The sequence below is a fragment of the Ursus maritimus genome, unplaced genomic scaffold (genome assembly GCF_017311325.1).
Source record: "Ursus maritimus isolate PB19 unplaced genomic scaffold, ASM1731132v1 scaffold_11, whole genome shotgun sequence".
NCBI classification, from domain to species: domain Eukaryota; kingdom Metazoa; phylum Chordata; class Mammalia; order Carnivora; family Ursidae; genus Ursus; species Ursus maritimus.
Genome location: NW_024423453.1, coordinates 13,903,718 through 13,921,518, shown reverse-complemented (window position 1 = coordinate 13,921,518; position 17,801 = coordinate 13,903,718). Strand labels below are relative to the sequence as shown.

The window sequence follows — 17,801 nt, the reverse complement described above, 5'->3', positions numbered from 1 at the left end:
AGAAAATTTCTAGAATACAGTTACATTTAAGTAAAAAAAGTATAAATATAATTAGAAATTTGAACAGACAGAAATTTCTAGGCAGAGAAAAGCACATTATGAAAAGCCCTAAAGTGGAAAAGTTACTAAAGGAACAGGCAGATTAGGAAAGTAATCTGAAAGGGGTCCGCAGAGTTAGGCAGAAGCCAGATAAAGCCAAATTTATGAGACTTCAATTTTTCTTTTTTTTCAAGTATGCATATTTGAACAAAACTAGATCACAGACTCCTCAAAAACTATAGACCTGGTCTTCTAAACTTAATTATTTCTTACATCTCATAGAACACAAAACCTTCCAAGAACTGGAAGTATGAGAAGGCCTATGCAAGAACTATCTGGCAAGGGCAAATAAATGACTTCTCTCTGGCCAACAACTAGCAAAACAAGAACCTCAGTCCAAGAAACAAAGATATTAATTCTGCCAACAACCAAGAGGCTTGGAAGACAACCCCAGATCTCAGATGAGATTCCACTTGCAGACACCTTTATTTCAATTGTGTGAGACTCTTTACGCATTGCACTCAGCTATATCATACCAACTCCTGATCTACATGGCTAAGATAATAAATGGGTGTTATTTTAAAACATTAATTTGTGGTAATTTGTTATGCAATAATAGAAAAATAAGACACTAAGGCTTTTCTCATATAAATAATAGTACGTCTGATACGTAGTTTTTGAGACTTCATTTTACAAATAATTTTTCTAGCTGCTTTAAGAATAAAATTGCTTCGCAATTGACACGAACATTAATTGTGCACTTTAGTACTTCTCACCCTAACATGAAGTCATTGAGTGTGGGTCAAAATTCCCTGAAAAATTATTCAGTGCACGTGGGCCTTTTTAATGAGGTGATCTTATTCCTGACCAGCATCTGTGGGTGCAGCCCCTGCCGCTCCAGACTGCCTCACAGCCGGACTGGGTGGAAATAGGCTGAGCCCAGGACAGACACAGACACAGGACAAAAAGGGCTGCGGCTCGTCCCTTTAACCCTAACCCAATTTCTCAAGAAGAGCCACGCTCCCATACGGTAATCAGGCCCTCTAAAGCAGTGGCTTGGCTACAGAGCACGCGGTTTCTTTACTGACTCCCAAAGCATCCAGCAAAAGTTTCAATCGCCCACTAGGGATCACTGGCGCCACTTAAGATGCAGCTGACGGACAGTTCATAGCACTTCGAAAACAGCTTTGAAACTGACGAATTGTGCTCCTTGGTCACTTACTCCGCACACTTTCGGAGCGGCCATTAAAACCAGCTTTCGCCGTCTTCCCTCACTACAGGTGCCCAACCGGGACCCTCCGGAGCTTGACAACCCGGAATGCGTGACCACGCCTACCCACTGCGCCTGCGCGAGAGGCCAGCTCCGGGAAGCGCCAAGAGGACCTGCAGGCCGCGCCGCTTGGGGCGGGGCCTACTGGCTCGTCGCGCCTGCGCGGAGGGCCCTACGGCGTGCTGCGTCGTTACTTTTGAAACGGGTGGCGGGGATCTGCTTTGGGAGTCTCTGCTGTATCTCTGCCGGGTGGAAGCGCACTCCTTCGTCTGTAGGACTGGTCATGGCGCTGCAGCTCTCCCGAGAGCAAGGCATCACCCTGCGCGGGAGCGCCGAAATCGTGGCGGAGTTCTTCTGTAAGTCCTCCTCGCGCAGGCCGGAGGGCGGGGAGAACTGAGGCCAGGCCGCCGGGTAGGCCCGCGGCTCAGCCACGGAGGCGGGGGAAGCGTGGCGGGGGGGAGGGGCAGGCCAAGAGGCCTGGAATTAAGCTCTCTGCCTCAGCCTCCTGCCTGGCGGGAGAATCTAGGAAGAAGCGGATGCAGGCGGCGCCTCTGGACGCATTGCTAGTGGTGGAGCAGGAGGCCTAGGTGCTTCTGAGGCCTGCGTCGCGATGTAGCCCCTCCGCCTGCGGCGTTGCTTTAAACTACAGGTCCTGCGCATTTTCCACCCTCCCTCAACCCCGGCCTCCGCGACTTAAGACGGAGTACGACCCGGGTGGGGCCCACGTATATTTTTAACAACCCCTCGGCCACGCTTTGATTCTGGTATTAGCCGTGATGGACTAGATTTAGGAAACGCTGTTCCGGACCAGGCCAGTTGTACCTTCTGATAGAATCTGGCAGGACTTGTGAGGAGAAAAGGAGAAAAAAGAGGGAAAGGCTTGCTGAGAGCTTTGGAGGGAGCAGTTAATCAGTTGCTAACTCAGACGCAAAAGCCTATTTTGACACCCTCTAACCACATAATCTGAGTTGGGACTTGGATTACAGTGAGCTGTAGTACTGCTTCGACAGTAGATTAATGCAGTTTGGCGTTTTTCTTTTATTGTGCAGGAATGCAGGTATCATGTTCTCTCTTATTTAGAAGCAAGATTTCAGGGATGTTTAATGCCACTTTTTACCTACTCTGCTTTCAAAAAGACACCCGCAGACACACGTTTAGGCATTTACAGTTTTATACCATTAATGAAACCGCAGCCACATCTAAATATGTTTTATTTTCCAGCGTTACAAAGTGATAATGACTTTTCTTTAACATTCCTTTTGTTTTCAGCATTTGGCATCAACAGCATTTTATATCAGCGTGGCATATATCCATCTGAAACCTTTACTAGAGTGCAGAAATATGGACTCACCTTGCTTGTAACAACTGATCCTGAGCTCATAAAATACCTAAATAATGTGGTGGAACAACTGAAAGGTATTTAATTGTTGAAAACCATTCTGAGGTTTGCAAGCCTTGTAGGACCCATATTTTCTGGCATCTTGGTGGTCATTTTTCAGCTCTATACAAAAAGGTGTAAAACACTACAATCTCAAATATAGTGATTCTTAATTGGAAGGAAGCAAATAATATATAAGTTGAAACAAAGTCCACCCTTCCCATAAGTTGAATATTTTGATGTTAGGAATCTGATATGGCTTCACAAAACTATCTCCATCAACTTCCTTAGAAATGATTTTTGTAGTTCATGTAGCCAGATGGAACAAGTTGGAATTTTACATACTTATGGTGGTGTTCATTATGGAGAAAAATCCACTATATATTTTAACATGATACATTTTCTGTAGCTGCCTAGAGTTTAAAGCCGCCATTACTTTAAGATAAAGGAAAATAAAATTGGATCCAACCTGGGAACTAAAAAAAAAACTTAAAAAAAAAAAGGAACTACTAAGTAACAGAGCACCCAATAGAATTTTCTAATTTTTTACATATTTCCATTTGTCTTTTTAAAAATCCTGCTTGTAAGTCAGTAAGCCTTTTCTATCTGAATACTCATTGTTTTTCTTTAGCTCAAGAAGTTCTTGTATTGAATGAATACTTGTTCTCTATCCCTTTTTTTTTTCCATATTTTTCTCTACTTAGGATTCTCACTTCTAATTTTTCTGTTGTAGGATGGTTTTCCCTACCTCCCCATTTGATCTTCCAAAACTAGTTCCAAAAAACACTACAGTAGTCATCTCTTTTCTTTTTAATTCATGAGTCATATATATTTTTTGTACCAAGTAGCTTTATTTTTTAAATTACGTTAATTGTATTTTTATTATCTTCAGGGCTATATCACCCATAGTCATTCATAGAGCTGTACTCAGATTATTTAGCTTGAAACCTGTAAGCAACTAAGAATCTGTGTCATCTTAATATGATGGAGAAGCAAGCCCCGCCTAAGCCACTGGTTTTGGGGTTGTCTTCTTTAAGACTACACTGAGGATATTTCACCTGAGATATATGTAGTCCTTACTATTTAATTTCTCCCTTTTATTTTAGTTAAAATGGAGGAATTGCTCTTCTTAGAGGCAAACTGTTCAATCTGTTTGAATCCCCATCCCTCTAGTCTTCTTAAGGACTTTACCCTAGTTCTTCCCTAGTATTTTTGACTTCCTTGTTTTGAGTTATTTTCATTGCTTTTATCTGTCTTCAGTTTTAAAAGAAAAAAATTTCCACCCACCCCAGATCCTTAAGTTATTACCCATTCTTCTCCTTTTCAGAGCTAAATTGAGAAACAGTTGATATATGCCAAAAAAAAGTTGATATATATGACAGCCTGTATCCAGCAAGTGGCCTGTTTTTGTACTGCCTGTGAACTAAGAATGTTTTCAGATTTTTAAAGGGCTGTTTTTTAAACACTGCGACAGAGACCTTGGTGGCCACAAGCCCGAAATATTACAAAATTGTTTTGTCTCTTAAAAAAACCCATGGATTCCTGAGTATACTATCCCAATTTTCAAGATTAATTCAGGGCTCATCCTGAGGTCCTCTTCTCACTATAATCTCTCTCTAGATGATCTCTGGCATATACATAGCTTCACTAACAACCTTTGTGTAGTTGATTCACAAACGTACATCCAACCCAGTTCTCCTAATTATGTGCTCATATAGTTAGTGGCTCCCTTGATAACTTCATGTGGCTATCCCAGTCATACTTGAAACCTAAACTTAAGGGGCTCCTGGCTGGCTCAGTCAATGGAGCATGCGACTCTTGATCTTGGGGTTATAAGTTCAGCCACACATTGGGTGTAGAGATTACTTAAAAATAAAGTCTTAAAACTTAAGCATCATCTCCCATTTGCATTCTTTTTCTCAGTGAATGACTCAACCATCCAACTAGTGATATAAACCAGAAAGTTGGGAGCTGTCCCTGAGTCTTTTTCCTTACTCATAAGTAATCAATAAATCTTAACAGTTTTAACCATGAAATCACTTGAATCTATCTACTGATCCATCTCTACCCAGCTTATCCTTCTATAAGCCTTCTTTACCTCTTGCTTGAATTGCTAATTAATTAGTGTTTCTAGATCCCCTCTTTACCTCCACTCTACTTTACACATCACAGCCAGAAGGATAGTTCTGAAATCAAGTTTAATCACATTGCACTGTACTTCAAATACAGTATTGACTTCCCTGGTTCTTGAAGTGCAGCTTCTTTAATTTGGCCCACATGGCCTTGCATGGTCTAACCCCTGTGTATCCTGCACAAACTGACCTTGTTCATTCTCCCCTTTCTATACTGCAGTTGTATGACCCTTCTTTCAGCCCTCTGGTCAGATGCTCTTCCCTTTTCAGCATTTAAGACCTATACCCTTTTCTGTATCCTTTTGCATATTTAATGATACTTATTTGTAGAACTGAAGTCAAGTGAGAACTCCGTGAGTCAGATTTTCCTCTATTGTGCTCTTATTGCATCACATACCACACCTTCATAGCATTTATCACAATTATACTTTTACAGTTATTGGTGTAATGATTAGATTAATAGCCATCTCCTGCAGCTTACCTTGGATTAGGGTGTACTGCATGTTCACTACTCTGTCTTCAGCACTTAGTACGATATCTGGTACAGATACTGAGAATTCAAAAACGGGAGCTAGGTTATTGAGGGGCAGGTTTTCTGTACAGGTTGGCGGAGTTCCAAAATACTAGTGGTAGGAATTTGCTGATGATAGAAAGTGAGACCTGGGAAGAGAGTTGTTTTGTAATGCAGTGGACCAAAAAAGATGCCTTGTTATGTATTGCAGATTGGTTATACAAGTGTTCAGTTCAGAAACTGGTGGTAGTCATCTCAAATATTGAAAGTGGTGAGGTCCTTGAAAGGTGGCAATTTGATATTGAGTGTGACAAGACTGCAAAAGATGACAGGTAAGTATGAAGTAAATTGCTTCCACTCTCATAGATTTTTTTTTTCCAAAACTTTTTTTTTTTAAGATTTTATTTACTTATCTGAGAGAGAGAACACAGGAGTGGGGTGAGGGGCAGAGGGAGAAATCTGTGGACTCCCTGCTGATCAGGGAGCCCTATGTGGGACTCGATCCCAGGACCCTAGGATCATGACCTGAGCCAAAAGCAGATGCTTAACTGACTGAGCCACCCAGGCGCCCGCAAAACTGTTTTCTTTTACTAAATGAATTCTAATTATATTGAACTAGTTTCATATAAGGTAGTTTCTAAGTATGTTAGGTTTGATCTTTAATCTCCTGTGGAGAAAGATTTGGCTCACAAACTGCTCACAAAAGAATTTTGCTTATCATGGACTTTTAACATAATTGCCCTTAGGCTAAATCCATAAATTTCAAACTTTAGTATTTATGGCACTGTATGTAAAGCTACACATGGTGTCTGTCCTAGGTGGGCCATTTCATGAATTGTTGAAAGGTACTTTTAACCATGAAGTATTATCCTAGGCTTTCTTCCAGCTTACTGTGCAGCTCTACTGTATTGCATTTAATGCTACAAACTTCCTTAGACACTTTTTAAACTGAAGTTTTTAGATCCTCTGGATGGGAGATACCTGTCGTTGTATGCTAATTCCTAGAATTGTTCTAGGCATGCTTACCTGTAAACTCAGAACTGTGTCTCATAATGAAATGGAGTTTGCTCCTGAAGCCTTTGGTCTATCTTAGAATATGTTAGTTATAAAAATAACTCCATACACGATTAACATCTTATTTGAGGCAATAGGAAATTAGACATAGGCATTACTAAAAATGCCAAAATGATCATACTGATTAAATATTTGAGGTACTGCTTGTTATCTTTATTTTAAGACATGCTGAAGCTTTCCTGACTTGAAGCACTTGGCAGGTTTTCTAGTCATCTGTTATTTAATGACCTGATACAAAGATCAACCCTAAAAAATGATTGGAAGGATAAATGAAGTAATAGAGATACATACTGTGCCTACTAGGTTTCTTAAGGATATATATTTATATTCATTTAAAAAAACTCCTTTTGAATGCATTACTTGTTTGATTTAGGAAGCATTTAATCAGATAAATAATCTCACGAATGTTTTAACTTGCTAAAACTTAAAATGAATTAATTAATTTGGTTTCTTTGATAGTACACCCAGAGAAAAGTCTCAGAAAGCTATCCAAGATGAAATCCGTTCAGTGATCAGACAGATCACAGCTACGGTGACATTTCTGCCACTGTTGGAAGTTTCTTGTGAGTATTATACAACTTCACATTGGCTTAAATTTGTTGTAGAAAAGACTAGGCTACTACTTTGAGAATTAATGCTTTCATTAAGTTTTTTCTTATTTATCAATGTCATGTTACGTGACTAAGAAAAATGTTATAAAGCTAAAGTAATGCTGTTTGAGTTTTATTTTAGAAATGCTGAAAAGGAAAGGAGAAGATATTCAATAGTAGTCACTCTTGAATATTTTGATGTAATTTCTTTCGTTATTTTTATTTTCGACACATTTCTATGTATATAATTAAGACTCATAGCTATAATTGTGTCTTCCTTTTTTTAGATTACCCCTTCATTCATCAGATATAGCCTAACTACTACTATATGCCAGGAGCTATTCTGGGCAGTAGGATACAGCGGTCACAGAACCAAGATGTTATCTTTTCTATGGCTTAGATTCATGCGGTCTCATGATTAATTATATACTTTCTGCAAATATTTTTATTGGTTTTTCTCTTTAAAGAAAAAAGTCGAGTTTTTTATAAAATAAAGTGAAAGGAGTACAGTATTTCTGTACTAAAATTTCCATTGAGGAAAAGCAGTTAGCTAATAAAATTGATTAGAGATCAAGCTAAACTAGCTTTTCTGACACTATAGGTGGTTCAAATGTGGAAGAGGCAGGAAAGGGTAGTTGTACTTTTGAAAAAAATAATTGTACTTTAATGATTTTATCTCCAATTTAGGTTCATTTGATCTACTGATTTATACAGACAAAGATTTGGTTGTACCTGAAAAATGGGAAGAGTCGGGACCGCAGTTTATTACCAATTCTGAGGAAGTCCGTCTTCGTTCGTTTACTACTACGATCCACAAAGTAAATAGCATGGTGGCCTACAAAATTCCTGTCAATGACTGAGGATGAGATAAGGACAGTGATGTACTTGTAATTCTCAGATGTGGTTTTCCTGAAACCAAGTCAACTATAGTTGATACATTTTGTTTCATTGGTTAATTTTTAGATGGGGAAAACTCAACATTATACTTCTATTGAACTGTGCATAATTGTTCCATTTTTTGGTACCTGTATGACTTGATACAGGGTTCACATAAATTATTGCACATTGTTCAAAAGGGAACTAGCAGATTACATCAGCATTGTTATGTCAGTTCCTTTGAAGGTGGTAACTGTAGATGGAAAACTTTTGCTATGAAGCTAAATGCCTTCTTAAATCAGACCTTTTGGGCACGTACATTGACTCGGAATATAGGTAGGGAGATATTTAAATATAAAATACAGCATAAGAAGTCTGGATATTCAGAATCTTTGTTTAGATCCTGAAATTAATGATAATCTGTAAGTAATGAAAAATTGCTCCTATTAGGTCCTTTTGCCATTTATTTCATTTGTATATTTTCCATATTGAAAACATTTCCAATTATTTGATTTTAATTTATATAACTTGACAAAGCTATGTATATTGCCACTGTTGAAATTCCTGTGACACAGAACTCTTAAAAATTTTTTTTATGTTTTATAAAATCAAGCTTTAAATGGTGATGTAATAAAGTTAAATATGTATGTTTTAAATTTGTCTTAACATTTTTATATTGGTATGGTATTAACACAGTTAAATAGTAGGATGGATTCAGTATAGCGAATAATATCTTGTGCCTACCAGGGCCTAAGAATACAAACCTGAATAAGTCAAGAGGTACTTTCAATTTAATAGACAAGCTTTGATTATACATCCCTTTAATCTTATAACTGTGGACTTAAAATAAGGATCATTCTTTGTATAAAATAATACATGTCAGTTGGAGTTAATTCATTTTAGCATATATTGGACTGTAGAACTTTTCTATACTCACACCCTTATTGCCAGCCTAGCTTTCCTTATTTTTCCAAGGTCAGTTGAAGGCGAACTTCTAAAAATTCTCTCCTAATCTCTGTTCTAAATCTTTTCTCATTTTTATAATTAAGTGTTTAGTATCAGATACTGTTCTAAGCTTTTGATATGTATTAACTCATTAATCTTCACTGTAAAGTAAAAATACAAAACCTGTATCCGTTCATTCAAAAATTACAAAGTGAGCACCTGTTAATGTGCCAAGTGTTGGGATGAATGAAACAAAGTCCTTGCCTTTCTGAAGCTTGAGATAGGAAGGAGAGGAAAATACATGGCAAGCTTCCAGCAAGTAACTACACAGGTTTATCTCATATGTGTTTGTTATTTCACCTGAATGATCTCTTTGATCCTGTTGCCTGCTTGTTAAGAATAAAGGGCAATTCTTCTCACTTGCAGACAAGTAGGTGCCAGTATTTGATGATAGGTGTAGTGAATGTTGTGAAAGCCCATTTCCTTGAGAATTGAAGCTATCTAATTGAGGTCCACCTCATGTCTTTTTCCTGAATAAGAAAAGTAGTTATGCAGAAATGGAAATGATGATGAATTAGTTATGGTCAAGAGTCTGGTTTTCCAACATGAGATATAGTACAAAGTGGACACTAGTAAGATTAAAACATTTGAATTCTGGGCTATTCATAGCCTCTTAACGTGAAACATTTTTTGATTGAGAAGGAAAGCGGAAATGGAAGTCCAGTAAAAATATGGAGAGTTGAAAATTTTGGAGCTACTTTTGGGACAAAAGTTGAAATTCTTTTTAGAAAGCAGTAACTGCTTTAGGAAACACTGAATGCCTGTGCTAAATGGCCAGAAATAATGTGTCTTCCCCCCAAAAAACTCACCGGTAGCAGCTTTCTTAATATATCATTGATAATACTTAAATTTCTGTCATTTGTGTTTTTATTCCCCAAATTAAATGATCCTAATATTATCACTTTTAATTTGTGATTTCTAACATTACTGACTTCAACTGACTTCCCCCTCCCCCTTATAGATTATATATCAATTAAGAAATACATATATCAGAGTTGAGTAGGAGCCAAGCTATGACCTTTCTTGGTAAAGCTCAACTGGAAAGCTTTGGCCTATGGCTCCAACTACACTTGTCCTGCCCTTTTTCCTATACCTTGAAGCTCACCTTAGGCAGGAGATATTTAAACCAGCAGGTTTAAAGAATTGTGAATGACTGATGAGCACTGGGTATTATATGTAAGTGATGAATCACTAAATTCTCCTGAAACCAAGATTACAGTGTATGTTAATTAACTAGAATTTAAATAAAAATTTGGAAGGAAAAAAAAAACCCATGCATGACTTCCGTATTAAATAGAGAAGCCAAGATTCCAAGAGAGTCTGATAGGCCTCGCCTGGACTCTGACTCGGTTTTGCTTACCATAGGTAGAGGAATGAAAACAACGTGTTCCAATTGGGCCTGTCAAGGTCTGAAATAGAGCCCCGGAAGGGACTGAACCACACCTGGTCTTCAGGATTCTTCTCCCAGTGTCATCTATTGGACAGAGAAGTCAAGCCTTCATGGGAATCTTAGAGGTATAACGATCTTATGTGTTAGTTGGCTTTTGCTTCATAGCAAACAACCATAGAATAACCATAAGCATTTCTTTTCCTGTAAGTTTGGGTTATCTGGGGTGCTTGTCTTATGCAAATTTAGGTTACATGTCTCATTCTACCATTGAAGGGACAATGGCTAGCCAGGACTCCTAAAGCTTAGCTTCAGAACTTCCACACTGACATTTTTGCCCACGTTCCACTGATGCAGGCAAGTCTTGTGGCTCAGCCAAACCTCAGTGGGGCAGGGAAGTATACTCCTCCCACAGAGCTGGGGAAAGGGGTATGTGAAAATGTGATGAAAATGGTATTATACAGGAAAGATCAGAATAGCTATAATAATGCTACATTGTAACTCGTATTTTCCACCAGATGTCACTAATGCTGCAATATTCAAATAAAGGTGAACTTTTGACTTTAAAGACTAGAATATTCAGCTTTTCTTATTGGAAATTAACACTGGGGTTTCTGGCTACAAAAATAAAAAGACATTAGAGGAAGAAAACACAGCAGCTGCTACCGGCTAGGCACTTCACATGAATTATTTTATTTAATTCTCATGCTTTAGTGCACAAGTAGAATTGTGGGATCAACGGGCATGCACACCGCACTACATTTTTTAGAGTTTAGGTGGTCGTCTTCTGTCCATGACCAAGGAAGCTCATCTGGGTCCTCAGCAAGCACATCAAAGGGAGTGTTTCTTCCCCCTTTTCCTGAGGGCTCTTACCTTTTATATCCTTTTAGCAACTGAGTATCCAGAACAAATTGGTTTTCATTTACTGGGCTTTACAAAACTCCCATGTTTCTTTGCATTTGTATTTACACTTTACTCAGATGACTTTAACCAATGAATGGTATGAACCAAAGACAGAGGATTTAATTCTATAACTTACCTGTGTTGTTCAAAGAATAAATCAAGTGTGCATTTGGGAGCAGTTGTGAAACACTTTCCCCACCAGTCAAAAGAATTGTTCATTAAGTAACCTCAGTTACTCTTCAGGGAATTAACTTTTGCCTAAAGTTGTAAATAATAGTTTCTTATTCTTTTTTTATTAAATGTGTAAAATTAGATTTTAAATTATTTTGTTCAGTGTAACCATGATAAAAATTTGTGTTGGAGTAAGTATGGAATAGAAATGCTGCTAAATTTCAGATTTTATTAGCTACATTTTCTCAGAACAGATCTTTAAAGATCTTTCCATTCTTCATGAACATGGCTTTAAAAGCCAGCAGTATTAACTGGTGCTTATTAAAAAAAAATCGAGCTGGGAAAACTACTTAATCTTCATTAGAGCTGACAATTCTGTTCCAATCTGGCAAAAACACTGTAGCCTTAGCAACAAAACTATTAGAAAAGGCCTAGAGAGAAAAATGTCAAGAGTTGACCCTCTGACTACACAAGTCAGTTTATGTTACCATTTCACCTATTTTTGTGCTCTTACCATTTGATCTATTTTTATACTAGAGAAACATAATATAATTTCATTTATTTGTATAAAGTCCATTTTCATCTGCGTTCATCTGCACCATTTTGCTGTGCAAGCTTGTTTGCACAAAGGAACACATCAGATCAAAATCTATTGTTTTGGCATTTTATCTGTGCTAAAAAAGGCCTCTGAATATAAGCACAACCACTCATGCTCCACTTCCATGCAAGGGAAAGATCTCAAACCTCTTTAAAAACTATCTAGATATGGACATGCCCAGTGGATACCTAGACAAGGATCTGAATTTCTTTCTGAATGGCAGCCTCACTGACTCACATGCATTTCCTTTAATCCTCACAACAACCCTAAGAGGGTTATTGTTCCCATTTTACGCATGTAAAACCTGAGATTCAGGGAGGCTGGGTAATTTGCCCAACTTCAAACATCCAGAATCTGTCCCCAGGCCCGACCCCAAGGCCAGTATTCTTTTTTTTTTTTTTTTTTAAAGATTTTATTTATTTATTTGACAGAGAGAGAGACAGCCAGCGAGAGAGGGAACACAGGCAAGGGGAGTGGGAGAGGAAGAAGCAGGCTCCTAGCGGAGAAGCCTGATGCGGGGCTCAATCCCATAACGCCGGGATCACGCCCTGAGCCGAAGGCAGACGCTTAACCGCTGTGCCACCCAGGCGCCCCCCAGTATTCTTTCTAGTATGTCTCATTGCTTCTCAGAGACCAGAGAACAAAGGAGGGTGCCCCTGCTCCAGCGTGCACAGACTCAGCCAGAAAGACTAGAGTGCTACATGACTCTAACCCCAAGTTGGGGAAGGAGAACTCAACAATATTTGAGTATCAAGTTGCATTAATTTTTAAAAAAACACTTTTTCATAACAAGAGATCATTAAATGTTTATATATACACAGTATTTTGCTGGATGATAGCCACATGCATTTTCTTCCATCAACATTTTCTTCTCTCATTCTTTCACCTGTTTTTTAACTACATGCTGTGTTGGAATTTGAACCAGTTTGAGAAATAGAGGAGACAAGGCGATTGAGATGTATGTTACCATCCAAATTATGGGGTTTCCTAGCAAAGCTGGGTAGAATGAGGCTTAGACCTCCAGCAGAAACAGGGTTTGCTACTACACCTCCAGAAATGAGCCGGGGAATGGCCAGGCAACTGCAGGCATCCTCACTCAAGCCCACTCTAACATGGGAATAAGAAGCCCTGCGTGCTGAATGCCAAGGACACAATAAGAAAGCGCTTTACTCAGCTCCTGTAAGTCTTAGAAAGACCTTTTCTATGTTGCTTGGGATGGCGTGAGAGAGAAAGTGGAGAGAGGGGCCCAAAATCTCCAGCACCACCTTCTGTCATCGGGATCAGAGTGGAAACCCAAAGAGTGGAGTAACATGCATCCCTCCCAACATTTGCCGGCTTTCTCAACTTTTTAGTATATTACACCGTGTGTTCGTTCCCCTGGCATCATGTGAGTTGCTTTAGGTAGCATGCTCACAGGCTTTTTTTTTAATTTTAGTAATTACGTATGTATTTTAATCTGTACTCAGAAAAATGTAGAACACGTTTTAACACTTCACCATGAGCGAAGATTGTAAAGTCCACACTGAATATTTAAGGAAAACTATATGAGTATTTGTATGAATGACATATGAATGCAGACAAGTCATGAAGGCCGCACACACACGATGGAAGACTGGGAAACATGTCATAACCCATCGTGGTCAGACGTCAGAAGGGAGCCCGGGCAGCCGTCCCTCGCAGCAGAGCCGAGCGTACCCGCGGTGCTGCTGTGCTCACACACTCTTAAACTCCGCTTCGCCCTAGAGTCCTTCTGGAACTGCTGAAGGGCATTTCGCTTTTTGCCCACAAAAGACGCAAGCACCATGAGCCAGGTAGAATATTCCATGCAGCACCCTACGCTGAAAGTTCACTCTCTGTTCTATTTCTTATCTCGAATTATGTCCACTCACGTTGTCCAAAGTGACTCACGGACTTTATGAAATGAACACAGAGACTGGATCAACATTAAAATGTCCCAAATTTGAACAGTATGAAACTCTTTTTTTTTTTTATTACTCAACTTCTCCCCAAACTAAATCCCCTTGCAAATAAAAGCCCATAGAAATTAAAGTCCAAATGCCTTCATTCTCAACTGCATACAATCGGGTCAGTGTCAGCCCGAGCTTTTTACTCAGAGCCTGGGTTCCTATAGCTGCAGCCGAGTCCCGGGATTTCACAGCGATGCGTTCAGCTTCTTCAGCCTCTTCAAAGTTGGTTCAAACCTCTAATTCGTTCTGGTCTCCAGGGGCTCAGCAGTCGCAAAAGAAACTGCATCTTCACTATAGAAGCTGTCACAAACAGAACTATGGTCCCCCAGTTAAATGAATAGGTCATGTCGTTTGACACTGCTCTTCTCGGCCGGAGAGCGCGGCGCATCACTCAGTGCTGCCTGCAGTGGAGACAGCGAGGGCCTGGGAGCCCGGGTTTCAGTCCCATGGCAAGCCAGCCGGCGGCACCAGCATTAGGCCCACGGCCTGTGAGTCCGGTCGATCCACTGAGCAGAAAGTGCCCATCAACGGTTGTGCTTCCACGTTTAATATGTGTGTGTATTTCTTTGTTTTTGTTGTTCTTATTGTTTTGTTTTGGTGATGTGTGTGGGAATCTCCCATATATATTGCCTACTTTCTCTCAGACAGTAACATTTGAGACATTGGTGCCTTCTTCAAAAATTTAGCTATTCTGGTTTCTTCATTTCCCTGTGTCTCCTGTCTCATGCTTTTGGCACTTTGGTGCAAGATTATGGTCTAGAGAAAACATCTACTCCCAAATTCCTCCAAGTATATTCTCTCCAGAACAGTGGAGTGAAGTGCACTGTCCTCTGTAATGCATGAGGAATGGGGTAATGAACATCACCCTACTCCCTTAGCACTATGTTTAACTTACTAATATACCATGTTTCATTTATTCTGATAATAGTAATTGTCATCACTCTTCCATAGACCTTTCTTTCCTACCTAGGCAGGTTGAGTTGGACCTGGCTAGGAAGTAGTGACCGGAACCAAGATTTTAAGAAAATAAAATACCATGATCACAGTAAGGGCCAATGAGTCAGGATTATTCTTTGTAAGGAAGTAACAGAAGGATAACAAAGTTTAGCAAGACTTTAAGAAGATTCTAGATATCACAGATTAAAGTAGTCAGAAGTTAGTATTCCAAAGGGTTGCGCCATTGAAAAGATAGAACACAGGCACAAACAAATAAAAAAGATTCCAAGAAACTTAAATTCAGGGCAGAAACTTTTCTGTTCTCTTTTACTCCTTCCTGTCTCAGTAGGATCCGACCACTGGTGTAAGGAGAGAGACTACAGCTGGGAAGGAAGCGATGCCAAGAGCTGCAGCTGCAAAAAGTCGAGGGGCTTTTTCTTTTAACTTTTATAGCATAAATTAAAACATCCACACATTTTAAAAATCAAGCAGTACAGAGCACTGTACCAAATGAAAAGTAAATTTTCTGCCTGAATTTGTTCTCCAACTCCTCATTTCCAGCTCCCTGTTTTTAAATATTTTCTGTTCTGCTGGTGGTTATCACAATACTTCTATTAAATTTAATTTGGTCGATGATACGTTTAATTTCCAAGAAATCTTTTTCTTTGTTCTTATTTCATAGCCACCCATTCTTTGGCTTCTCAACTCTGAAGATGTTAGTTGGGTTTGTTTTCTTATTCGATTTTTTTTTTTCTGTTGTTTTCTTCAGGATTCAATTGTTATAGTATCTGTCCCACTTGGACCTTCTCATATTTTTGTTTTTGGCTTATTCTAAATTTTCTGAGTTTTTTCCCCCATATATGTGAGTGATGAAAAAGGTTGACCAGTATTGGTAGCGTGATTTTCCACTGTGGTATTAAACCTCTTTCTTGAATGAAAAGTTCTATGGCACTATGTACATATAAGCCAGTAGTATTATTTTAGGGTACGTTTAGGTATTTTGTTCACCATGTATTTTTTGAAAATTGACTTTTAAAATATTACATTAAAATATCATATCTTATTTACTTAGTTTTTTTGTGCACCTCGAATTTTGTGTGCCTGGTTTCACTCACTGTAGTATCTATCTGCTTTGGGCCAAGGGCCTGAAAGGTTAAATGTAATTTCCAGATGTGGTCAGTAGAGGGCAGCAAAGGGTAGTGGAGTGAGCACTAGCTGTCAAGGTTTGGGCGTCCCTTTTTTCCCTCTCTTTACGGAGATAAAAATCAATTAGTGGTAGTAGAAAGTCCAGAGTGCCAGAATCAGGAGAGAAATTACTCATAGGGATACTGATCCAGGATGGGGATCAAGCTGAAGATGCAGTGGAAAGGTTTATCCACAATTCACAGCCTGGCATCTATCATAGAGATGTGAACCACTAGACATCAGGAGGGGAATCATTAGACTTTCGCAGTCCTGACTCCTACTCCCAGCCTGTCTAAAGCCTAAGCTCTGGCTCCATAAAGTAACAGGAGTCTCCTGTCCACCTTGGGAGCTGATGCAAACTTCCTGTCTGAGAGTTAGGACATGGTACCTGCAGTGACTAAGGGTTCCACAACCAGCCATTTCAGGGAGGAGAGACTGAGTGGGATATGGGCACCATATGCAAACCCTGACAGATGATGACAACACTCATATATGTGTCTATTAAATAATTTGGGAGCCAACCTAAATGGGATGTGGCTTAAAATATATTTTCTTTACTCCTCCAGAAGGGAAACATTGTTCAGGCGAGGAAAAACTATATGACTTTGAAATTAGGCAAACTTGACTCTACAAATTATTAGGTATGTGGTTCTCAGTTACTTTACTTCACTGAGCTTCAGTTTCTCCATCTATGAAATGGAAATAATGATTCTTACCTCACAAATTTGCTGCAAGGAAATGAGATGATATCCATAAACTGCCTGTCAGAGAACGTGGCAATTTGTAGTTACTCAATCTGCATTACTCCCTGCTCTCTCTCCCTGTCTTTGGTCATGGGGCAATATCCATGATATTGTTGCTATTTTTAAATAAAAAGTCTCATTGTCTCCTATAAGCATAACTAAATTGTTTGAAGGATTACTCTGTTAGGTACCATTCCTGAGGGAACATACCTCAAAATAATAAAGACCATATATGAAAGTACAGCTAAAATCATACACAATGGTGAAAAACTAAGAGCTTTTCCCCAAGATCAAGAATAAGATAGGGATGTCCACTCTCACTACTTTAGTTCATCATAGTACTGGAAGTCCTAGCCCCAGCAATCAGACAAGAAAAAGAGATAAATGGCATCCAAATGGGTAAGGAAGAAGTAAAACTTCCACTATTCGCAGGTGACATGATTCTATACACAGAAAACTCTCAAGACTCCACCAAAAACAGACTGGAACTGATAAATGTGTTCAGGAAAGTCACAGGATACAAATTCAATATACAGAAATCCGCTGCATTTCTATACACTAATAATGAAGAAGCAGAAAGAGAAATTAAGAAACAGTCCCATTCACAATTACACCAAAAATTATGAAACACCTAGGAACAAACTTAAACAAGGAAGTGAAAGACCTATACTCTGAAAACTATAAATCACTGATGAAAAAAATTGAAGACAATACGAATGGGAAAATATTCCATGCTTATTGATGGAAGAACAAACATTTTAAAATGTCCCACACCCAAAATAATCTACAGATTTAATGCAATCCCTATCAAAATACCAATAGCGTTTTTTACAGAACTAGAACAAGTAATTCTAAACTATGTATGGTACCACAAAAGACCCCAAATAGCCAAAGCAATCTTGAAAAAGAACAAAACTGGAGGTGTCACAATCCCAGATTTCAAGATCTACTACAAAGCTGCAGTAATCAAAACAATATGATACCAACAGAAAAGTAGACAAGAGATCAATGGAACAGAATAGAGAATTCAGAAATA

At 38.9% G+C, this 17,801-nt stretch overlaps 1 protein-coding gene across 2 annotated transcripts; it reads left to right on the top strand.

Moving 5' to 3' along the window:
- Window positions 1-1,462: 1,462 nt before the first annotated feature.
- Window positions 1,463-10,840, top strand: MAD2L1 (mitotic arrest deficient 2 like 1). 2 transcript variants are annotated; one of them, XM_008689476.2, is made up of 6 exons: window positions 1,463-1,665; window positions 2,579-2,725; window positions 5,542-5,662; window positions 6,864-6,967; window positions 7,682-7,812; window positions 10,241-10,840. In XM_008689476.2, the coding sequence occupies exons 1-6, from the start codon at window positions 1,593-1,595 to the stop codon at window positions 10,250-10,252; spliced, it is 588 nt and encodes a 195-aa protein (XP_008687698.1). In that variant the 5' UTR covers window positions 1,463-1,592; the 3' UTR covers window positions 10,253-10,840. The 2 variants fall into 2 exon arrangements, with proteins under 2 accessions (XP_008687698.1, XP_008687697.1); XM_008689475.2 differs by lacking the exon at window positions 10,241-10,840 and having other exon boundaries at window positions 7,682-8,526.
- Window positions 10,841-17,801: the final 6,961 nt, after the last annotated feature.

Bases quoted from the DNA above. Each gene is read 5' to 3' on its own strand.
- MAD2L1 (XM_008689475.2), top strand. From the start codon at position 1,593: ATGGCGCTGCAGCTCTCCCGAGAGCAAGGCATCACCCTGCGCGGGAGC. The intron at 1,666-2,578 runs GTAAGTCCTCCT...TTTTGTTTTCAG, and splicing joins AATCGTGGCGGAGTTCTTCT to CATTTGGCATCAACAGCATT. The intron at 5,663-6,863 runs GTAAGTATGAAG...TTTCTTTGATAG, and splicing joins AAGACTGCAAAAGATGACAG to TACACCCAGAGAAAAGTCTC.